This window comes from Meles meles, chromosome 6 (assembly GCF_922984935.1).
Source record: "Meles meles chromosome 6, mMelMel3.1 paternal haplotype, whole genome shotgun sequence".
NCBI lineage: Eukaryota > Metazoa > Chordata > Mammalia > Carnivora > Mustelidae > Meles > Meles meles.
The window spans coordinates 24,037,942-24,055,211 of record NC_060071.1 but is presented as its reverse complement, the minus strand read 5'-3'; the positions used below and the strand labels follow the sequence as shown (position 1 = coordinate 24,055,211).

The 17,270-nt window shown below is 70.4% G+C and overlaps 1 protein-coding gene and 6 non-coding genes across 7 annotated transcripts in view; all 7 read right to left on the bottom strand.

Annotated features, from left to right (window-relative positions):
- LOC123943504 overlaps nucleotides 1-17,270 on the bottom strand; it is a 110,513-nt gene that overhangs the window by 89,196 nt on the left and 4,047 nt on the right. The window contains exons 2-7 of the mRNA XM_046007801.1: nucleotides 15,641-15,777; nucleotides 12,617-12,753; nucleotides 9,561-9,697; nucleotides 6,506-6,642; nucleotides 3,436-3,572; nucleotides 365-501 (exon numbers count right to left, since the gene is read on the bottom strand). Of these exons, the coding sequence (XP_045863757.1) occupies nucleotides 365-501; nucleotides 3,436-3,572; nucleotides 6,506-6,642; nucleotides 9,561-9,697; nucleotides 12,617-12,753; nucleotides 15,641-15,777 (822 nt within the window). The remainder of the gene's footprint in view (nucleotides 1-364; nucleotides 502-3,435; nucleotides 3,573-6,505; nucleotides 6,643-9,560; nucleotides 9,698-12,616; nucleotides 12,754-15,640; nucleotides 15,778-17,270) is intronic.
- On the bottom strand, nucleotides 32-126 carry LOC123945093. The gene has a single exon (XR_006819014.1). It is a non-coding gene; the product is annotated as a small nucleolar RNA SNORD116 (small nucleolar RNA).
- Nucleotides 3,103-3,197, bottom strand: LOC123945092. Its single transcript, XR_006819013.1, has one exon. It is a non-coding gene; the product is annotated as a small nucleolar RNA SNORD116 (small nucleolar RNA).
- On the bottom strand, nucleotides 6,173-6,267 carry LOC123945091. The gene has a single exon (XR_006819012.1). It is a non-coding gene; the product is annotated as a small nucleolar RNA SNORD116 (small nucleolar RNA).
- On the bottom strand, nucleotides 9,228-9,322 carry LOC123945090. The gene has a single exon (XR_006819011.1). It is a non-coding gene; the product is annotated as a small nucleolar RNA SNORD116 (small nucleolar RNA).
- LOC123945089 lies at nucleotides 12,284-12,378 on the bottom strand. Its single transcript, XR_006819010.1, has one exon. It is a non-coding gene; the product is annotated as a small nucleolar RNA SNORD116 (small nucleolar RNA).
- Nucleotides 15,308-15,402, bottom strand: LOC123945088. The gene has a single exon (XR_006819009.1). It is a non-coding gene; the product is annotated as a small nucleolar RNA SNORD116 (small nucleolar RNA).

Genomic DNA, 17,270 nt, shown 5'->3' with positions numbered 1-17,270 from the left:
CTCCTACCGTCCCCGGGGGAGACAACGTGCTGGACCTCAGTTTCGATGAGAACGACGGTAGGGAGTTCTCACTCATTTTGTTCAGCTTTTCCAAGGAATGCAGAAGGAGGGAGTCATCATCGATCCGAGCACATTCGGGGCCGCCAGGCCAACTGAACGGGGCAGGCTGGGTGGCCTCAGAGCCCTGCAGCAGCAGCAGCAGCCTGGCCCATCCGGAACCACGCCCCTGGGCAAGAGCAAGGGTGCAACCTCCACTGGGGGCCAGACCCCGCTCGCCACAAGGCTGGCGCGCACTGGCAGCCTCTCCGGCAGGCGCGCGAAATCCCGGCGCCAGGGGAGCCGCCGGAGGCGGCGGCAGGCTTACCGTCTCGCCGATCCGTCCGCAGGGTGCCCGCGCTGGTCCGCACTTCGTCCGCGGACCCGGCCAAGCTCCGCGCATCCGAGGACAGGAAGGCCATCTTCTCTGGGGTGACCGTGAGCCCACCCGGCGTCGCACCGCGCCTGACAAGTGTGGAAAAGGAGCACGCACGCGTGAGCAAAGGACCCAGGGGCGTAGCTCGCCACGCGGCTCCGAACGGGCCTGGGGGCAAGGCCTCCTGCCTCTGCCTGTGCCTGTCCCTCTGTCCCGCAGTCCGGGCGGCAGCCGGGCCGGATGCCCCGCACGCAGGCCAGTCAAGGCCGCGGACGGGCGGGACCTCCGTGGCTTCGGGTGCGAGTGTGCGTGTGCCGAGGGTGTGTGCGTTTGGTCACGGGTCGGTGTCTCTGTGTGTGCGCGTGTGTGTGCCTGCGTAGGGGCGCGGGCGTGCGAGCGCGCCCGCGGAAGGGGGGTACGGTTGGGTGTGCCTTGGCTTGCGAGGGAGGGTAGGACTTGTGGGCCCCGGGAGCATGGGGGAGGGAACTGGCCGGCGGGTGGCTTTCGGCTGTTGGGGGGGCCACGGGGCGGTTGCCCTTGGGAGGAGGCCTCGGGCCCGGGCAGAGCCCTCCGGGAACCGGGAACCCAGGCCTCCCGGCGCGCCAGGCCGTGCCGCAAGATCGGTGCCACGGAAACTCCGAGCGCCACGGTCCACACCGCCGAGGGGTGGCGGAAAAAGGCCAGAGACCCCGCATGTCCGAGTCCTCCTGGGAAGGCAGAGCACGCCGTCTCCAGCCGCTAACGCTGGCGGGGGCGGAGGCCCCTGCCATGGGACCTCTGTCGCCGTGACCCCTGTCCCAGCGTGACCGCAGGACACCGACCCTCAGCGACCACCGACAAAACCCCAGGGCCCACGGACACGGCAAACCCTGGGACGTCAGGGCCTGGCCCTATGCCGACCCACAGTCCTCGCGACAAGAGGGGGCGCTTGGACCCGGGACCAGGCGCCACCACCCGTGCACTCCGCCCAAAGGCCCTTGGTGCTCAGCCGACACAGCTCTTGTCATGTGCTTCCCGTGGTCCCCGGGCGACCGGCTGACCGCCCGACTGAAGGCAGGGCCCGTTCCCACCCAGCGCAGGGGTGTGTCCAGGGCCAGCGGGCTTCGTGGGGACCGCCCCTGAGGGAAGGGGCACTCATTCGGCCGCTCGGTCCCGGTGCGCAGGCTCCGGCGTGCCCGGCATCTCCCCACCCCCACCTACCCTGTGTTCCCACAGGCCACGCCCCGGCCAAGGCAGGGATCTTACAACGCCCAGCCCCAAGCCAAGCGGACGTTTCCGTCAGACACCCTGCGGGACTCTAGGCAGGACCACTCGCTCGGCGCAGGGACAAGGGCCCTGGCCCGGGCGGCGTCGCTCACCCAGCGCGACGCCGCGGAAAGGCGCGAGGAGCGAGGGAAGGAGGCCACCTCTCCTCCAGCCCACGGCAGCCGGCCCTTTAACCAGCTCCACCTTTGCCCAAGGCCCAGATCCGGACTGGCCTCCGGGATCCCGGGGCTTGCCCTGCCCTGCCCTGCCTGGGGCGCAAGCCCGCAAGGACAGGTCTGGAACGTGCCCCGTGCCCCGCCCGAGGCTCCGGGGCATCGGGTCCACCAGTCACAGGCACCTCGGCAGAAGCACCTCCAGCTCCGCGGGCCCAGGCCCGGGTGCGGGGCAAGCCCTCCGTGGTCTCGGGGGCCCGCGCCAGCGGACTCCGTCCCGGCCGCGCCGGGGTTCATGGCAAACGCACACCCTCGGGACCCCGGGAAGACGCCCACCGGTCGCCGCTCCTCGGGGACGGAGGCCCCAGGGGCACTCCGCTAAGGGACCGAAACGCGGCCCCGAGACACCCCGAACCCGGCCGCCGTAGCCACCAGGTGGCCGCCCAATGGGGACGGGTGCTGGAGGGCACGGCCCCCACAACCCTCGCAGCCGTGACCGGCTGTGTCAGCATACAACCTGAGGCGCGCGCCACGCAGGTCCCCACCATCAGCCCGCCGGCCTCCCTCCCCGGACCCCGCCGTGTCTGTCGAGGTCAAGAGCCTGCCCGGTGGCTCCACTTTCAGCCTGGTCTCCCGTCACGGGCCTCGTGGGGCCCCACGGGGCCTCCACGGGGATTCACCCCTGCGCTGTCCAGGGCAGCGTCCTGGCCTTGGCCCTCTGCCCCCGAGACCCTGGGGCGCACCACCGATGCCACCGGGAGGAGGGGCCCGGGCACGCATCGCCGCTTGCCCGGCCCGGGGCTCTCCTCGGAACGCATGGCGCCTGCCGCTGCCAGCCTCTAACCACACGCTCCCCCAGGAGCTCCGCCTGGAGCGCCACACTGGCCCACGCTGCTCCGGGACAGGCGCTCACAGGGCCTCGCCCAGCGCCTGCCTGCGGGACTCCCACGACCGGGATGCCATCTGCCCGACGCGCCACAAGGGCCCGGCCACGTCTCCGAGGACCTCCGTGCCAGCGGAAGGGGGGATACGCCCCCCGGGCCCTGAGCCCCACACGCGGCTTTCAAGAGGCCGAGGACCCTGCGGGCTGGAGGTGGTGGTGGTGGTGGTGGTGGTGGTGGTGCTGCTGCTGCTGCTGGTGCTGCTGCTGGTGCTGGTGGTGCTGCCGGTGGCGGTGGTTGCCGCGGTGGTGGGGGTGGGGGTGGGCTGCCGACGTGTGACCGAGGGGAAGCTGTCCCTCACTCCTACCGTCCCCGGGGGAGACAACGTGCTGGACCTCAGTTTCGATGAGAACGACGGTAGGGAGTTCTCACTCATTTTGTTCAGCTTTTCCAAGGAATGCAGAAGGAGGGAGTCATCATCGATCCGAGCACATTCGGGGCCGCCAGGCCAACTGAACGGGGCAGGCTGGGTGGCCTCAGAGCCCTGCAGCAGCAGCAGCAGCCTGGCCCATCCGGAACCACGCCCCTGGGCAAGAGCAAGGGTGCAACCTCCACTGAGGGCCAGACCCCGCTCGCCACAAGGCTGGCGCACACTGGCAGCCTCTCCGGCAGGCGCGCGAAATCCCGGCGCCAGGGGAGCCGCCGGAGGCGGCGGCAGGCTTACCGTCTCGCCGATCCGTCCGCAGGGTGCCCGCGCTGGTCCGCACTTCGTCCGCGGACCCGGCCAAGCTCCGCGCATCCGAGGACAGGAAGGCCATCTTCTCTGGGGTGACCGTGAGCCCACCCGGCGTCGCACCGCGCCTGACAAGTGTGGAAAAGGAGCACGCACGCGTGAGCAAAGGACCCAGGGCGTAGCTCGCCACGCGGCTCCGAACGGGCCTGGGGGCAAGGCCTCCTGCCTCTGCCTGTGCCTGTCCCTCTGTCCCGCAGTCTGGGCGGCAGCCGGGCCGGATGCCCCGCACCCAGGCCAGTCAAGGCCGCGGACGGGCGGGACCTCCATGGCGTCAGGTGCGAGTGTGCGTGTGCCGAGGGTGTGTGCGTGTGGTCACGGGTCGGTGTCTCTGTGTGTGCGCGTGTGTGTGCCTACGTAGGGGCGCGGGCGTGCGAGCGCGCCCGCGGAAGGGGGGTACGGTTGGGTGTGCCTTGGCTTGCGAGGGCGGGTAGGACTTGTGGGCCCCGGGAGCATGGGGGAGGGAACTGGCCGGCGGGTGGCTTTCGGCTGTTGGGGGGGCCACGGGGCGGTTGCCCTTGGGAGGAGGCCTCGGGCCCGGGCAGAGCCCTCCGGGGACCGGGAACCCAGGCCTCCCGGCGCGCCAGGCCGTGCCGCAAGATCGGTGCCACGGAAACTCCGAGCGCCACGGTCCACACCGCCGAGGGGTGGCGGAAAAAGGCCAGAGACCCCGCGTGTCCGAGTCCTCCTGGCAAGGCAGAGCACGCCGTCTCCAGCCGCTAACGCTGGCGGGGGCGGAGGCCCCTGCCATGGGACCTCTGTCGCCGTGACCCCTGTCCCGGCGTGACCGCAGGACACCGACCCTCAGCGACCACCGACAAAATCCCAGGGCCCACGGACACGGCAAACCCTGGGACGTCAGGGCCTGGCCCTATGCCGACCCACAGCCCTCGCGAGAAGAGGGGGCGCTTGGACCCGGGACCAGGCGCCACCACCCGCGCACTCCGCCCAAAGGCCCTTGGTGCTCAGCCGGCACAGCTCTTGTCATGTGCTTCCCGTGGTCCCCGGGCGGCCGGCTGACCGCCCGACTGAAGGCAGGGCCCGTTCCCACCCAGCGCAGGGGTGTGTCCAGGGCCAGCGGGCTTCGTGGGGACCGCCCCTGAGGGAAGGGGCACTCATTCGGCCGCTCGGTCCCGGTGCGCAGGCTCCGGCGTGCCCGGCATCTCCCCACCCCCACCTACCCTGTGTTCCCACAGGCCACGCCCCGGCCAAGGCAGGGATCTTACAACGCCCAGCCCCAAGCCAAGCGGACGTTTCCGTCAGACACCCTGCGGGACTCTAGGCAGGACCACTCGCTCGGCGCAGGGACAAGGGCCCTGGCCCGGGCGGCGTCGCTCACCCAGCGCGACGCCGCGGAAAGGCGCGAGGAGCGAGGGAAGGAGGCCACCTCTCCTCCAGCCCACGGCAGCCGGCCCTTTAACCAGCTCCACCTTTGCCCAAGGCCCAGATCCGGACTGGCCTCCGGGATCCCGGGGCTTGCCCTGCCCTGCCCTGCCTGGGGCGCAAGCCCGCAAGGACAGGTCTGGAACGTGCCCCGTGCCCCGCCCGAGGCTCCGGGGCATCGGGTCCACCAGTCACAGGCACCTCGGCAGAAGCACCTCCAGCTCCGCGGGCCCAGGCCCGGGTGCGGGGCAAGCCCTCCGTGGTCTCGGGGGCCCGCGCCAGCGGACTCCGTCCCGGCCGCGCCGGGGTTCATGGCAAACGCACACCCTCGGGACCCCGGGAAGACGCCCACCGGTCGCCGCTCCTCGGGGACGGAGGCCCCAGGGGCACTCCGCTAAGGGACCGAAACGCGGCCCCGAGACACCCCGAACCCGGCCGCCGTAGCCACCAGGTGGCCGCCCAATGGGGACGGGTGCTGGAGGGCACGGCCCCCACAACCCTCGCAGCCGTGACCGGCTGTGTCAGCATACAACCTGAGGCGCGCGCCACGCAGGTCCCCACCATCAGCCCGCCGGCCTCCCTCCCCGGACCCCGCCGTGTCTGTCGAGGTCAAGAGCCTGCCCGGTGGCTCCACTTTCAGCCTGGTCTCCCGTCACGGGCCTCGTGGGGCCCCACGGGGCCTCCACGGGGATCCACCCCTGCGCTGTCCAGGGCAGCGTCCTGGCCTTGGCCCTCTGCCCCCGAGACCCTGGGGCGCACCACCGATGCCACCGGGAGGAGGGGCCCGGGCACGCATCGCCGCTTGCCCGGCCCGGGGCTCTCCTCGGAACGCATGGCGCCTGCCGCTGCCAGCCTCTAACCACACGCTCCCCCAGGAGCTCCGCCTGGAGCGCCACACTGGCCCACGCTGCTCCGGGACAGGCGCTCACAGGGCCTCGCCCAGCGCCTGCCTGCGGGACTCCCACGACCGGGATGCCATCTGCCCGACGCGCCACAAGGGCCCGGCCACGTCTCCGAGGACCTCCGTGCCAGCGGAAGGGGGGATACGCCCCCCGGGCCCTGAGCCCCACACGCGGCTTTCAAGAGGCCGAGGACCCTGCGGGCTGGAGGTGGTGGTGGTGGTGGTGGTGGTGGTGGTGCTGCTGCTGCTGCTGGTGCTGCTGCTGGTGCTGGTGGTGCTGCCGGTGGCGGTGGTTGCCGCGGTGGTGGGGGTGGGGGTGGGCTGCCGACGTGTGACCGAGGGGAAGCTGTCCCTCACTCCTACCGTCCCCGGGGGAGACAACGTGCTGGACCTCAGTTTCGATGAGAACGACGGTAGGGAGTTCTCACTCATTTTGTTCAGCTTTTCCAAGGAATGCAGAAGGAGGGAGTCATCATCGATCCGAGCACATTCGGGGCCGCCAGGCCAACTGAACGGGGCAGGCTGGGTGGCCTCAGAGCCCTGCAGCAGCAGCAGCAGCCTGGCCCATCCGGAACCACGCCCCTGGGCAAGAGCAAGGGTGCAACCTCCACTGAGGGCCAGACCCCGCTCGCCACAAGGCTGGCGCACACTGGCAGCCTCTCCGGCAGGCGCGCGAAATCCCGGCGCCAGGGGAGCCGCCGGAGGCGGCGGCAGGCTTACCGTCTCGCCGATCCGTCCGCAGGGTGCCCGCGCTGGTCCGCACTTCGTCCGCGGACCCGGCCAAGCTCCGCGCATCCGAGGACAGGAAGGCCATCTTCTCTGGGGTGACCGTGAGCCCACCCGGCGTCGCACCGCGCCTGACAAGTGTGGAAAAGGAGCACGCACGCGTGAGCAAAGGACCCAGGGCGTAGCTCGCCACGCGGCTCCGAACGGGCCTGGGGGCAAGGCCTCCTGCCTCTGCCTGTGCCTGTCCCTCTGTCCCGCAGTCTGGGCGGCAGCCGGGCCGGATGCCCCGCACCCAGGCCAGTCAAGGCCGCGGACGGGCGGGACCTCCATGGCGTCAGGTGCGAGTGTGCGTGTGCCGAGGGTGTGTGCGTGTGGTCACGGGTCGGTGTCTCTGTGTGTGCGCGTGTGTGTGCCTACGTAGGGGCGCGGGCGTGCGAGCGCGCCCGCGGAAGGGGGGTACGGTTGGGTGTGCCTTGGCTTGCGAGGGCGGGTAGGACTTGTGGGCCCCGGGAGCATGGGGGAGGGAACTGGCCGGCGGGTGGCTTTCGGCTGTTGGGGGGGCCACGGGGCGGTTGCCCTTGGGAGGAGGCCTCGGGCCCGGGCAGAGCCCTCCGGGGACCGGGAACCCAGGCCTCCCGGCGCGCCAGGCCGTGCCGCAAGATCGGTGCCACGGAAACTCCGAGCGCCACGGTCCACACCGCCGAGGGGTGGCGGAAAAAGGCCAGAGACCCCGCGTGTCCGAGTCCTCCTGGCAAGGCAGAGCACGCCGTCTCCAGCCGCTAACGCTGGCGGGGGCGGAGGCCCCTGCCATGGGACCTCTGTCGCCGTGACCCCTGTCCCGGCGTGACCGCAGGACACCGACCCTCAGCGACCACCGACAAAATCCCAGGGCCCACGGACACGGCAAACCCTGGGACGTCAGGGCCTGGCCCTATGCCGACCCACAGCCCTCGCGAGAAGAGGGGGCGCTTGGACCCGGGACCAGGCGCCACCACCCGCGCACTCCGCCCAAAGGCCCTTGGTGCTCAGCCGGCACAGCTCTTGTCATGTGCTTCCCGTGGTCCCCGGGCGGCCGGCTGACCGCCCGACTGAAGGCAGGGCCCGTTCCCACCCAGCGCAGGGGTGTGTCCAGGGCCAGCGGGCTTCGTGGGGACCGCCCCTGAGGGAAGGGGCACTCATTCGGCCGCTCGGTCCCGGTGCGCAGGCTCCGGCGTGCCCGGCATCTCCCCACCCCCACCTACCCTGTGTTCCCACTGGCCACGCCCCGGCCAAGGCAGGGATCTTACAACGCCCGGCCCCAAGCCAAGCGGACGTTTCCGTCAGACACCCTGCGGGACTCTAGGCAGGACCCCTCGCTCGGCGCAGGGACAAGGGCCCTGGCCCGGGCGGCGTCGCTCACCCAGCGCGACGCCGCGGAAAGGCGCGAGGAGCGAGGGAAGGAGGCCACCTCTCCTCCAGCCCACGACAGCCGGCCCTTTAACCAGCTCCACCTTTGCCCAAGGCCCAGATCCGGACTGGCCTCCGGGATCCCGGGGCTTGCCCTGCCCTGCCCTGCCTGGGGCGCAAGGCCGCAAGGACAGGTCAGGAGCGTGCGCCGTGCCCTGCCCGGGGCTCCGGGGCATCGGATCCACCAGTCACAGGCACCTCGGCAGAAGCACCTCCAGCTCCGCGGGCCCAGGCCCGGGTGCGGGGCAAGCCCTCCGTGGCCTCGGGGGCCCGTGCCAGCGGACACCGTCCCGGCCGCGCCGGGGTTCATGGCAAACGCACACCCTCGGGACCCCGGGAAGACGCCCACCGGTCGCCGCTCCTCGGGGACGGAGGCCCCAGGGGCACTCCGCTAAGGGACCGAAACGCGGCCCCGAGACACCCCGAACCCGGCCGCCGTAGCCACCAGGTGGCCGCCCAACGGGGACGGGTGCTGGAGGGCACGGCCCCCACAACCCTCGCAGCCGTGACCGGCTGTGTCAGCATACAACCGGAGGCGCGCGCCACGCAGGTCCCCACCATCAGCCCGCCGGCCTCCCTCCCCGGACCCCGCCGTGTCTGTCGAGGGCAAGAGCCTGCCCGGTGGCTCCACTTTCAGCCTGGTCTCCCGCCACGGGCCTCGTGGGGCCCCACGGGGCCTCCACGGGGATCCACCCCTGCGCTGTCCAGGGCAGCGTCCTGGCCTTGGCCCTCTGCCCCCGAGACCCTGGGGCGCACCACCGATGCCACCGGGAGGAGGGGCCCGGGCACGCATCGCCGCTTGCCCGGCCCGGGGCTCTCCTCGGAACGCATGGCGCCTGCCGCTGCCAGCCTCTAACCACACGCTCCCCCAGGAGCTCCGCCTGGAGCGCCACACTGGCCCACGCTGCTCCGGGACAGGCGCTCACAGGGCCTCGCCCAGCGCCTGCCTGCGGGACTCCCACGACCGGGATGCCATCTGCCCGACGCGCCACAAGGGCCCGGCCACGTCTCCGAGGACCTCCGTGCCAGCGGAAGGGGGGATACGCCCCCCGGGCCCTGAGCCCCAAACGCGGCTTTCAAGAGGCCGAGGACCCTGCGGGCTGGAGGTGGTGGTGGTGGTGGTGCTGCTGCTGCTGGTGCTGCTGCTGGTGCTGGTGGTGCTGCCGGTGGTGGTGGTTGCCGCGGTGGTGGGGGTGGGGGTGGGCTGCCGACGTGTGACCGAGGGGAAGCTGTCCCTCACTCCTACCGTCCCCGGGGGAGACAACGTGCTGGACCTCAGTTTCGATGAGAACGACGGTAGGGAGTTCTCACTCATTTTGTTCAGCTTTTCCAAGGAATGCAGAAGGAGGGAGTCATCATCGATCCGAGCACATTCGGGGCCGCCAGGCCAACTGAACGGGGCAGGCTGGGTGGCCTCAGAGCCCTGCAGCAGCAGCAGCAGCCTGGCCCATCCGGAACCACGCCCCTGGGCAAGAGCAAGGGTGCAACCTCCACTGGGGGCCAGACCCCGCTCGCCACAAGGCTGGCGCGCACTGGCAGCCTCTCCGGCAGGCGCGCGAAATCCCGGCGCCAGGGGAGCCGCCGGAGGCGGCGGCAGGCTTACCGTCTCGCCGATCCGTCCGCAGGGTGCCCGCGCTGGTCCGCACTTCGTCCGCGGACCCGGCCAAGCTCCGCGCATCCGAGGACAGGAAGGCCATCTTCTCTGGGGTGACCGTGAGCCCACCCGGCGTCGCACCGCGCCTGACAAGTGTGGAAAAGGAGCACGCACGCGTGAGCAAAGGACCCAGGGGCGTAGCTCGCCACGCGGCTCCGAACGGGCCTGGGGGCAAGGCCTCCTGCCTCTGCCTGTGCCTGTCCCTCTGTCCCGCAGTCCGGGCGGCAGCCGGGCCGGATGCCCCGCACGCAGGCCAGTCAAGGCCGCGGACGGGCGGGACCTCCGTGGCGTCGGGTGCGAGTGTGCGTGTGCCGAGGGTGTGTGCGTGTGGTCACGGGTCGGTGTCTCTGTGTGTGCGCGTGTGTGTGCCTGAGTAGGGGCACGGGCGTGCGAGCGCGTCCGCGGAAGGGGGGTACGGTTGGGTGTGCCTTGGCTTGCGAGGGCGGGTAGGACTTGTGGGCCCCGGGAGCATGGGGGAGGGAACTGGCCGGCGGGTGGCTTTCGGCTGTTGGGGGGGCCACGGGGCGGTTGCCCTTGGGAGGAGGCCTCGGGCCCGGGCAGAGCCCTCCGGGGACCGGGAACTCAGGCCTCCCGGCGTGCCAGGCCGTGCCGCAAGATCGGTGCCACGGAAACTCCGAGCGCCACGGTCCACACCGCCGAGGGGTGGCGGAAAAAGGCCAGAGACCCCGCGTGTCCGAGTCCTCCTGGCAAGGCAGAGCACGCCATCTCCAGCCGCTAACGCTGGCGGGGGCGGAGGCCCCTGCCATGGGACCTCTGTCGCCGTGACCCCTGTCCCGGCGTGACCGCAGGACACCGACCCTCAGCGACCACCGACAAAATCCCAGGGCCCACGGACACGGCAAACCCTGGGACGTCAGGGCCTGGCCCTATGCCGACCCACAGCCCTCGCGAGAAGAGGGGGCGCTTGGACCCGGGACCAGGCGCCACCACCCGCGCACTCCGCCCAAAGGCCCTTGGTGCTCAGCCGGCACAGCTCTTGTCATGTGCTTCCCGTGGTCCCCGGGCGGCCGGCTGACCGCCCGACTGAAGGCAGGGCCCGTTTCCACCCAGCGCAGGGGTGTGTCCAGGGCCAGCGGGCTTCGTGGGGACCGCCCCTGAGGGAAGGGGCACTCATTCGGCCGCTCGGTCCCGGTGCGCAGGCTACGGCGTGCCCGGCATCTCCCCACCCCCACCTACCCTGTGTTCCCACTGGCCACGCCCCGGCCAAGGCAGGGATCTTACAACGCCCGGCCCCAAGCCAAGCGGACGTTTCCGTCAGACACCCTGCGGGACTCTAGGCAGGACCCCTCGCTCGGCGCAGGGACAAGGGCCCTGGCCCGGGCGGCGTCGCTCACCCAGCGCGACGCCGCGGAAAGGCGCGAGGAGCGAGGGAAGGAGGCCACCTCTCCTCCAGCCCACGGCAGCCGGCCCTTTAACCAGCTCCACCTTTGCCCAAGGCCCAGATCCGGACTGGCCTCCGGGATCCCGGGGCTTGCCCTGACCTGCCCTGCCTGGGGCGCAAGCCCGCAAGGACAGGTCAGGAGCGTGCCCCGTGCCCCGCCCGGGGCTCCGGGGCATCGGGTCCACCAGTCACATGCACCTCGGCAGAAGCACCTCCAGCTCCGCGGGCCCAGGCCCGGGTGCGGGGCAAGCCCTCCGTGGCCTCGGGGGCCCGCGCCAGCGGACACCGTCCCGGCCGCGCCGGGGTTCATGGCAAACGCACACCCTCGGGACCCCGGGAAGACGTCCACCGGTCGCCGCTCCTCGGGGACGGAGGCCCCAGGGGCACTCCGCTAAGGGACCGAAACGCGGCCCCGAGACACCCCGAACCCGGCCGCCGTAGCCACCAGGTGGCCGCCCAACGGGGACGGGTGCTGGAGGGCACGGCCCCCACAACCCTCGCAGCCGTGACCGGCTGTGTCAGCATACAACCGGAGGCGCGCGCCATGCAGGTCCCCACCATCAGCCCGCCGGCCTCCCTCCCCCGGCCCCGCCGTGTCTGTCGAGGGCAAGAGCCTGCCCGGTGGCTCCACTTTCAGCCTGGTCTCCCGCCACGGGCCTCGTGGGGCCCCACGGGGCCTCCACGGGGATCCACCCCTGCGCTGTCCAGGGCAGCGTCCTGGCCTTGGCCCTCTGCCCCCGAGACCCTGGGGCGCACCACCGATGCCACCGGGAGGAGGGGCCCGGGCACGCATCGCCGCTTGCCCGGCCCGGGGCTCTCCTCGGAACGCATGGCGCCTGCCGCTGCCAGCCTCTAACCACACGCTCCCCCAGGAGCTCTGCCTGGAGCGCCACACTGGCCCACGCTGCTCCGGGACAGGCGCTCACAGGGCCTCGCCCAGCGCCTGCCTGCGGGACTCCCACGACCGGGATGCCATCTGCCCGACGCGCCACAAGGGCCCGGCCACGTCTCCGAGGACCTCCGTGCCAGCGGAAGGGGGGATACGCCCCCCGGGCCCTGAGCCCCACACGCGGCTTTCAAGAGGCCGAGGACCCTGCGGGCTGGAGGTGGTGGTGGTGGTGGTGGTGCTGCTGCTGGTGCTGCTGCTGGTGCTGGTGGTGCTGCCGGTGGCGGTGGTTGCCGCGGTGGTGGGGGTGGGGGTGGGCTGCCGGCGTGTGACCGAGGGGAAGCTGTCCCTCACTCCTACCGTCCCCGGGGGAGACAACGTGCTGGACCTCAGTTTCGATGAGAACGACGGTAGGGAGTTCTCACTCATTTTGTTCAGCTTTTCCAAGGAATGCAGAAGGAGGGAGTCATCATCGATCCGAGTACATTCGGGGCCTCCAGGCCAACTGAACGGGGCAGGCTGGGTGGCCTCAGAGCCCTGCAGCAGCAGCAGCAGCCTGGCCCATCCGGAACCACGCCCCTGGGCAAGAGCAAGGGTGCAACCTCCACTGGGGGCCAGACCCCGCTCGCCACAAGGCTGGCGCGCACTGGCAGCCTCTCCGGCAGGCGCGCGAAATCCCGGCGCCAGGGGAGCCGCCGGAGGCGGCGGCAGGCTTACCGTCTCGCCGATCCGTCCGCAGGGTGCCCGCGCTGGTCCGCACTTTGTCCGCGGACCCGGCCAAGCTCCGCGCATCCGAGGACAGGAAGGCCATCTTCTCTGGGGTCACCGTGAGCCCACCCGGCGTCGCACCGCGCCTGACAAGTGTGGAAAAGGAGCACGCACGCGTGAGCAAAGGACCCAGGGGCGTAGCTCGCCACGCGGCTCCGAACGGGCCTGGGGGCAAGGCCTCCTGCCTCTGCCTGTGCCTGTCCCTCTGTCCCGCAGTCCGGGCGGCAGCCGGGCCGGATGCCCCGCACGCAGGCCAGTCAAGGCCGCGGTCGGGCGGGACCTCCGTGGCGTCGGGTGCGAGTGTGCGTGTGCCGAGGGTGTGTGCGTGTGGTCACGGGTCGGTGTCTCTGTGTGTGCGCGTGTGTGTGCCTGCGTAGGGGCGCGGGCGTGCGAGCGCGTCCGCGGAAGGGGTGTACGGTTGGGTGTGCCTTGGCTTGCGAGGGCGGGTAGGACTTGTGGGCCCCGGGAGCATGGGGGAGGGAACTGGCCGGCGGGTGGCTTTCGGCTGTTGAGGGGGCCCCGGGGCGGTTGCCCTTGGGAGGAGGCCTCGGGCCCGGGCAGAGCCCTCCGGGGACCGGGAACCCAGGACTCCCGGCGCGCCAGGCCGTGCCGCAAGATCGGTGCCACGGAAACTCCGAGCGCCACGGTCCACACCGCCGAGGGGTGGCGGAAAAAGGCCAGAGACCCCGCGTGTCCGAGTCCTCCTGGCAAGGCAGAGCACGCCGTCTCCAGCCGCTAACGCTGGCGGGGGCGGAGGCCCCTGCCATGGGACCTCTGTCGCCGTGACCCCTGTCCCGGCGTGACCGCAGGACACCGACCCTCAGCGACCACCGACAAAATCCCAGGGCCCACGGACACGGCAAACCCTGGGACGTCAGGGCCTGGCCCTATGCCGACCCACAGCCCTCGCGAGAAGAGGGGGCGCTTGGACCCGGGACCAGGCGCCACCACCCGCGCACTCCGCCCAAAGGCCCTTGGTGCTCAGCCGGCACAGCTCTTGTCATGTGCTTCCCGTGGTCCCCGGGCGGCCGGCTGACCGCCCGACTGAAGGCAGGGCCCGTTCCCACCCAGCGCAGGGGTGTGTCCAGGGCCAGCGGGCTTCGTGGGGACCGCCCCTGAGGGAAGGGGCACTCATTCGGCCGCTCGGTCCGGGTGCGCAGGCTCCGGCGTGCCCGGCATCTCCCCACCCCCACCTACCCTGTGTTCCCACTGGCCACGCCCCGGCCAAGGCAGGGATCTTACAACGCCCGGCCCCAAGCCAAGCGGACGTTTCCGTCAGACACCCTGCGGGACTCTAGGCAGGACCCCTCGCTCGGCGCAGGGACAAGGGCCCTGGCCCGGGCGGCGTCGCTCACCCAGCGCGACGCCGCGGAAAGGCGCGAGGAGCGAGGGAAGGAGGCCACCTCTCCTCCAGCCCACTGCAGCCGGCCCTTTAACCAGCTCCACCTTTGCCCAAGGCCCAGATCCGGACTGGCCTCCGGGATCCCGGGGCTTGCCCTGCCCTGCCCTGCCTGGGGCGCAAGCCCACAAGGACAGGTCAGGAGCGTGCCCTGTGCCCCGGGGCTCCGGGGCATCGGGTCCACCAGTCACAGGCACCTCGGCAGAAGCACCTCCAGTTCCGCGGGCCCAGGCCCGGGTGCGGGGCAAGCCCTCCGTGGCCTCGGGGGCCCGCGCCAGCGGACACCGTCCCGGCCGCGCCGGGGTTCATGGCAAACGCACACCCTCAGGGCCCCGGGAAGACGCCCACCGGTCGCCGCTCCTCGGGGACGGAGGCCCCAGGGGCACTCCGCTAAGGGACCGAAACGCGGCCCCGAGACACCCCGAACCCGGCCGCCGTAGCCACCAGGTGGCCGCCCCACGGGGACGGGTGCTGGAGGGCACGGCCCCCACAACCCTCGCAGCCGTGACCAGCTGTGTCAGCATACAACCGGAGGCGCGCGCCACGCAGGTCCCCACCATCAGCCCGCCGGCCTCCCTCCCCGGGCCCCGCCTTGACTGTCGAGGGCAAGAGTCTGCCCGGTGGCTCCACTTTCAGCCTGGTCTCCCGCCACGGGCCTCGTGGGGCCCCACGGGGCCTCCACGGGGATCCACCCCTGCGCTGTCCAGGGCAGCGTCCTGGCCTTGGCCCTCTGCCCCCGAGACCCTGGGGCGCACCACCGATGCCACCGGGAGGAGGTGCCCGGGGCTCTCCTCGGAACGCATGGCGCCTGCCGCTGCCAGCCTCTAACCACACGCTCCCCCAGGAGCTCCGCCTGGAGCGCCACACTGGCCCACGCTGCTCTGGGACAGGCGCTCACAGGGCCTCGCCCAGCGCCTGCCTGCGGGACTCCCACGACCGGGATGCCATCTGCCCGACGCGCCACAAGGGCCCGGCCACGTCTCCGAGGACCTCCGTGCCAGCGGAAGGGGGGATACGCCCCCCGGGCCCTGAGCCCCACACGCGGCTTTCAAGAGGCCGAGGACCCTGCGGGCTGGAGGTGGTGGTGGTGGTGGTGGTGCTGCTGCTGGTGCTGCTGCTGGTGCTGGTGGTGCTGCCGGTGGCGGTGGTTGCCGCGGTGGTGGGGGTGGGGGTGGGCTGCCGGCGTGTGACCGAGGGGAAGCTGTCCCTACTCCTACCGTCCCCGGGGGAGACAACGTGCTGGACCTCAGTTTCGATGAGAACGACGGTAGGGAGTTCTCACTCATTTTGTTCAGCTTTTCCAAGGAATGCAGAAGGAGGGAGTCATCATCGATCCGAGTACATTCGGGGCCTCCAGGCCAACTGAACGGGGCAGGCTGGGTGGCCTCAGAGCCCTGCAGCAGCAGCAGCAGCCTGGCCCATCCGGAACCACGCCCCTGGGCAAGAGCAAGGGTGCAACCTCCACTGGGGGCCAGACCCCGCTCGCCACAAGGCTGGCGCGCACTGGCAGCCTCTCCGGCAGGCGCGCGAAATCCCGGCGCCAGGGGAGCCGCCGGAGGCGGCGGCAGGCTTACCGTCTCGCCGATCCGTCCGCAGGGTGCCCGCGCTGGTCCGCACTTTGTCCGCGGACCCGGCCAAGCTCCGCGCATCCGAGGACAGGAAGGCCATCTTCTCTGGGGTCACCGTGAGCCCACCCGGCGTCGCACCGCGCCTGACAAGTGTGGAAAAGGAGCACACACGCGTGAGCAAAGGACCCAAGGGCGTAGCTCGCCACGCGGCTCCGAACGGGCCTGGGGGCAAGGCCTCTTGCCTCTGCCTGTGCCTGTCCCTCTGTCCCGCAGTCCGGGTGGCAGCCCGTGGCGTCGGGTGCGAGTGTGCGTGTGCCGAGGGTGTGCGCGTGTGGTCACGGGTCAATTTCTCTGTGTGTGCGTGTGTGTGCCTGCATAGGGGCGCGGGTGTGCGAGCGTGTCCGCGGAAGGGGTGTACGGTTGGGTGTGCCTTCACTTTTTGAGGGCGGGTCTGCCCCTTGGCCCCGTTGGCATGTGGAAGGGAGCTTTCCGAGCGGTGGCTTTCTGCTGTTGGGGTGGCCACGGGGCGGTTGCCCTTAGGAGGAGGCCTCGGGCCCCGACAGAGCCCTCCAGGGACCGGAAACCTTGGCCAGTCTAGTCCGCGGACGCGCGGGACCCTCGTGGGGTCGGGTGTGAGTATGCGTTTGCCGAGGTTGTTGTCCGTGTGATCAAGGGTCAGTGTATTTGTGTATGCGTTTATGTGTGTGTAGGGTTGCAGGCCTGGGAGCGTGTCTGTGGAAGGGATGTATGGTTGGGTGTGGCCGTGGCTTGTGAGGGCGGTTAGTCCTTGTGTGTCATGTGGGTATTTGTGAGGATGTTGGCGGGTGGTTTGTTTTCTGCTTTGGTGTGGCCATGGACTGGTTGCCCTTGGTAGTCAGCCTCAGTCTTGTGCAGAGCCCTCCCAGTACGAGGATCTTGCCTCCTGTCCTGCCAGGCTGCGCCTAAAATATTGGTTCCACCGAGTCTTCAAGCACCACTCTTGACACCCACAAGGGGTGGCTGAAAAAGGCCAGAGACATCCCATTTCCAAATCCTTCTGATATTGCCCCACAAGCTGCGTCTCACCGCAATTGCTGGCGGGAAAGGAGACCTTTGCTATTGTTGTTTGTCTTGCTGACAGGTGTTGCAGCATGACTGCATTAGACAGATCCTCAGAAAACATCGATAAAATTCCAGGACCCACTTGAAGCCTGTCACCCCTGGGACATTCGTTGCAGTCCTTACCTTGACCCAAAGCCCTAGTGAGAAGTTAGCTGGCCATGGACGCCACGCTAGGCGTAATGTCCTACACACTCACCCAAAGTGCCTTGAGGGGCCGGCAGCACAGCCTTTGGCAGTAGGTGCCCCTGTACCATTGACGCCCAGCTTAATCCCCGACTGAATTCAGGGCCCATTCCCACCCAGGGAACGGATATGTGCACAGCTAGAGTCCTTTGTGGGCCTGGCCTCCAAATAAATGTGACAATACTCCTTGCTGGGTACACCTCTGTTCTTCGGTGAGCTCATATTCCACACTCTAGAATTGTAAATCAATAGAATTTTCTGTATAGTAAGTTTCAAATTAGGAGTAAAATATTGCCAAAATTATTTTTGTAAATATGTCTTCCTTCATCATAACATGGACTTGGAATTCAAT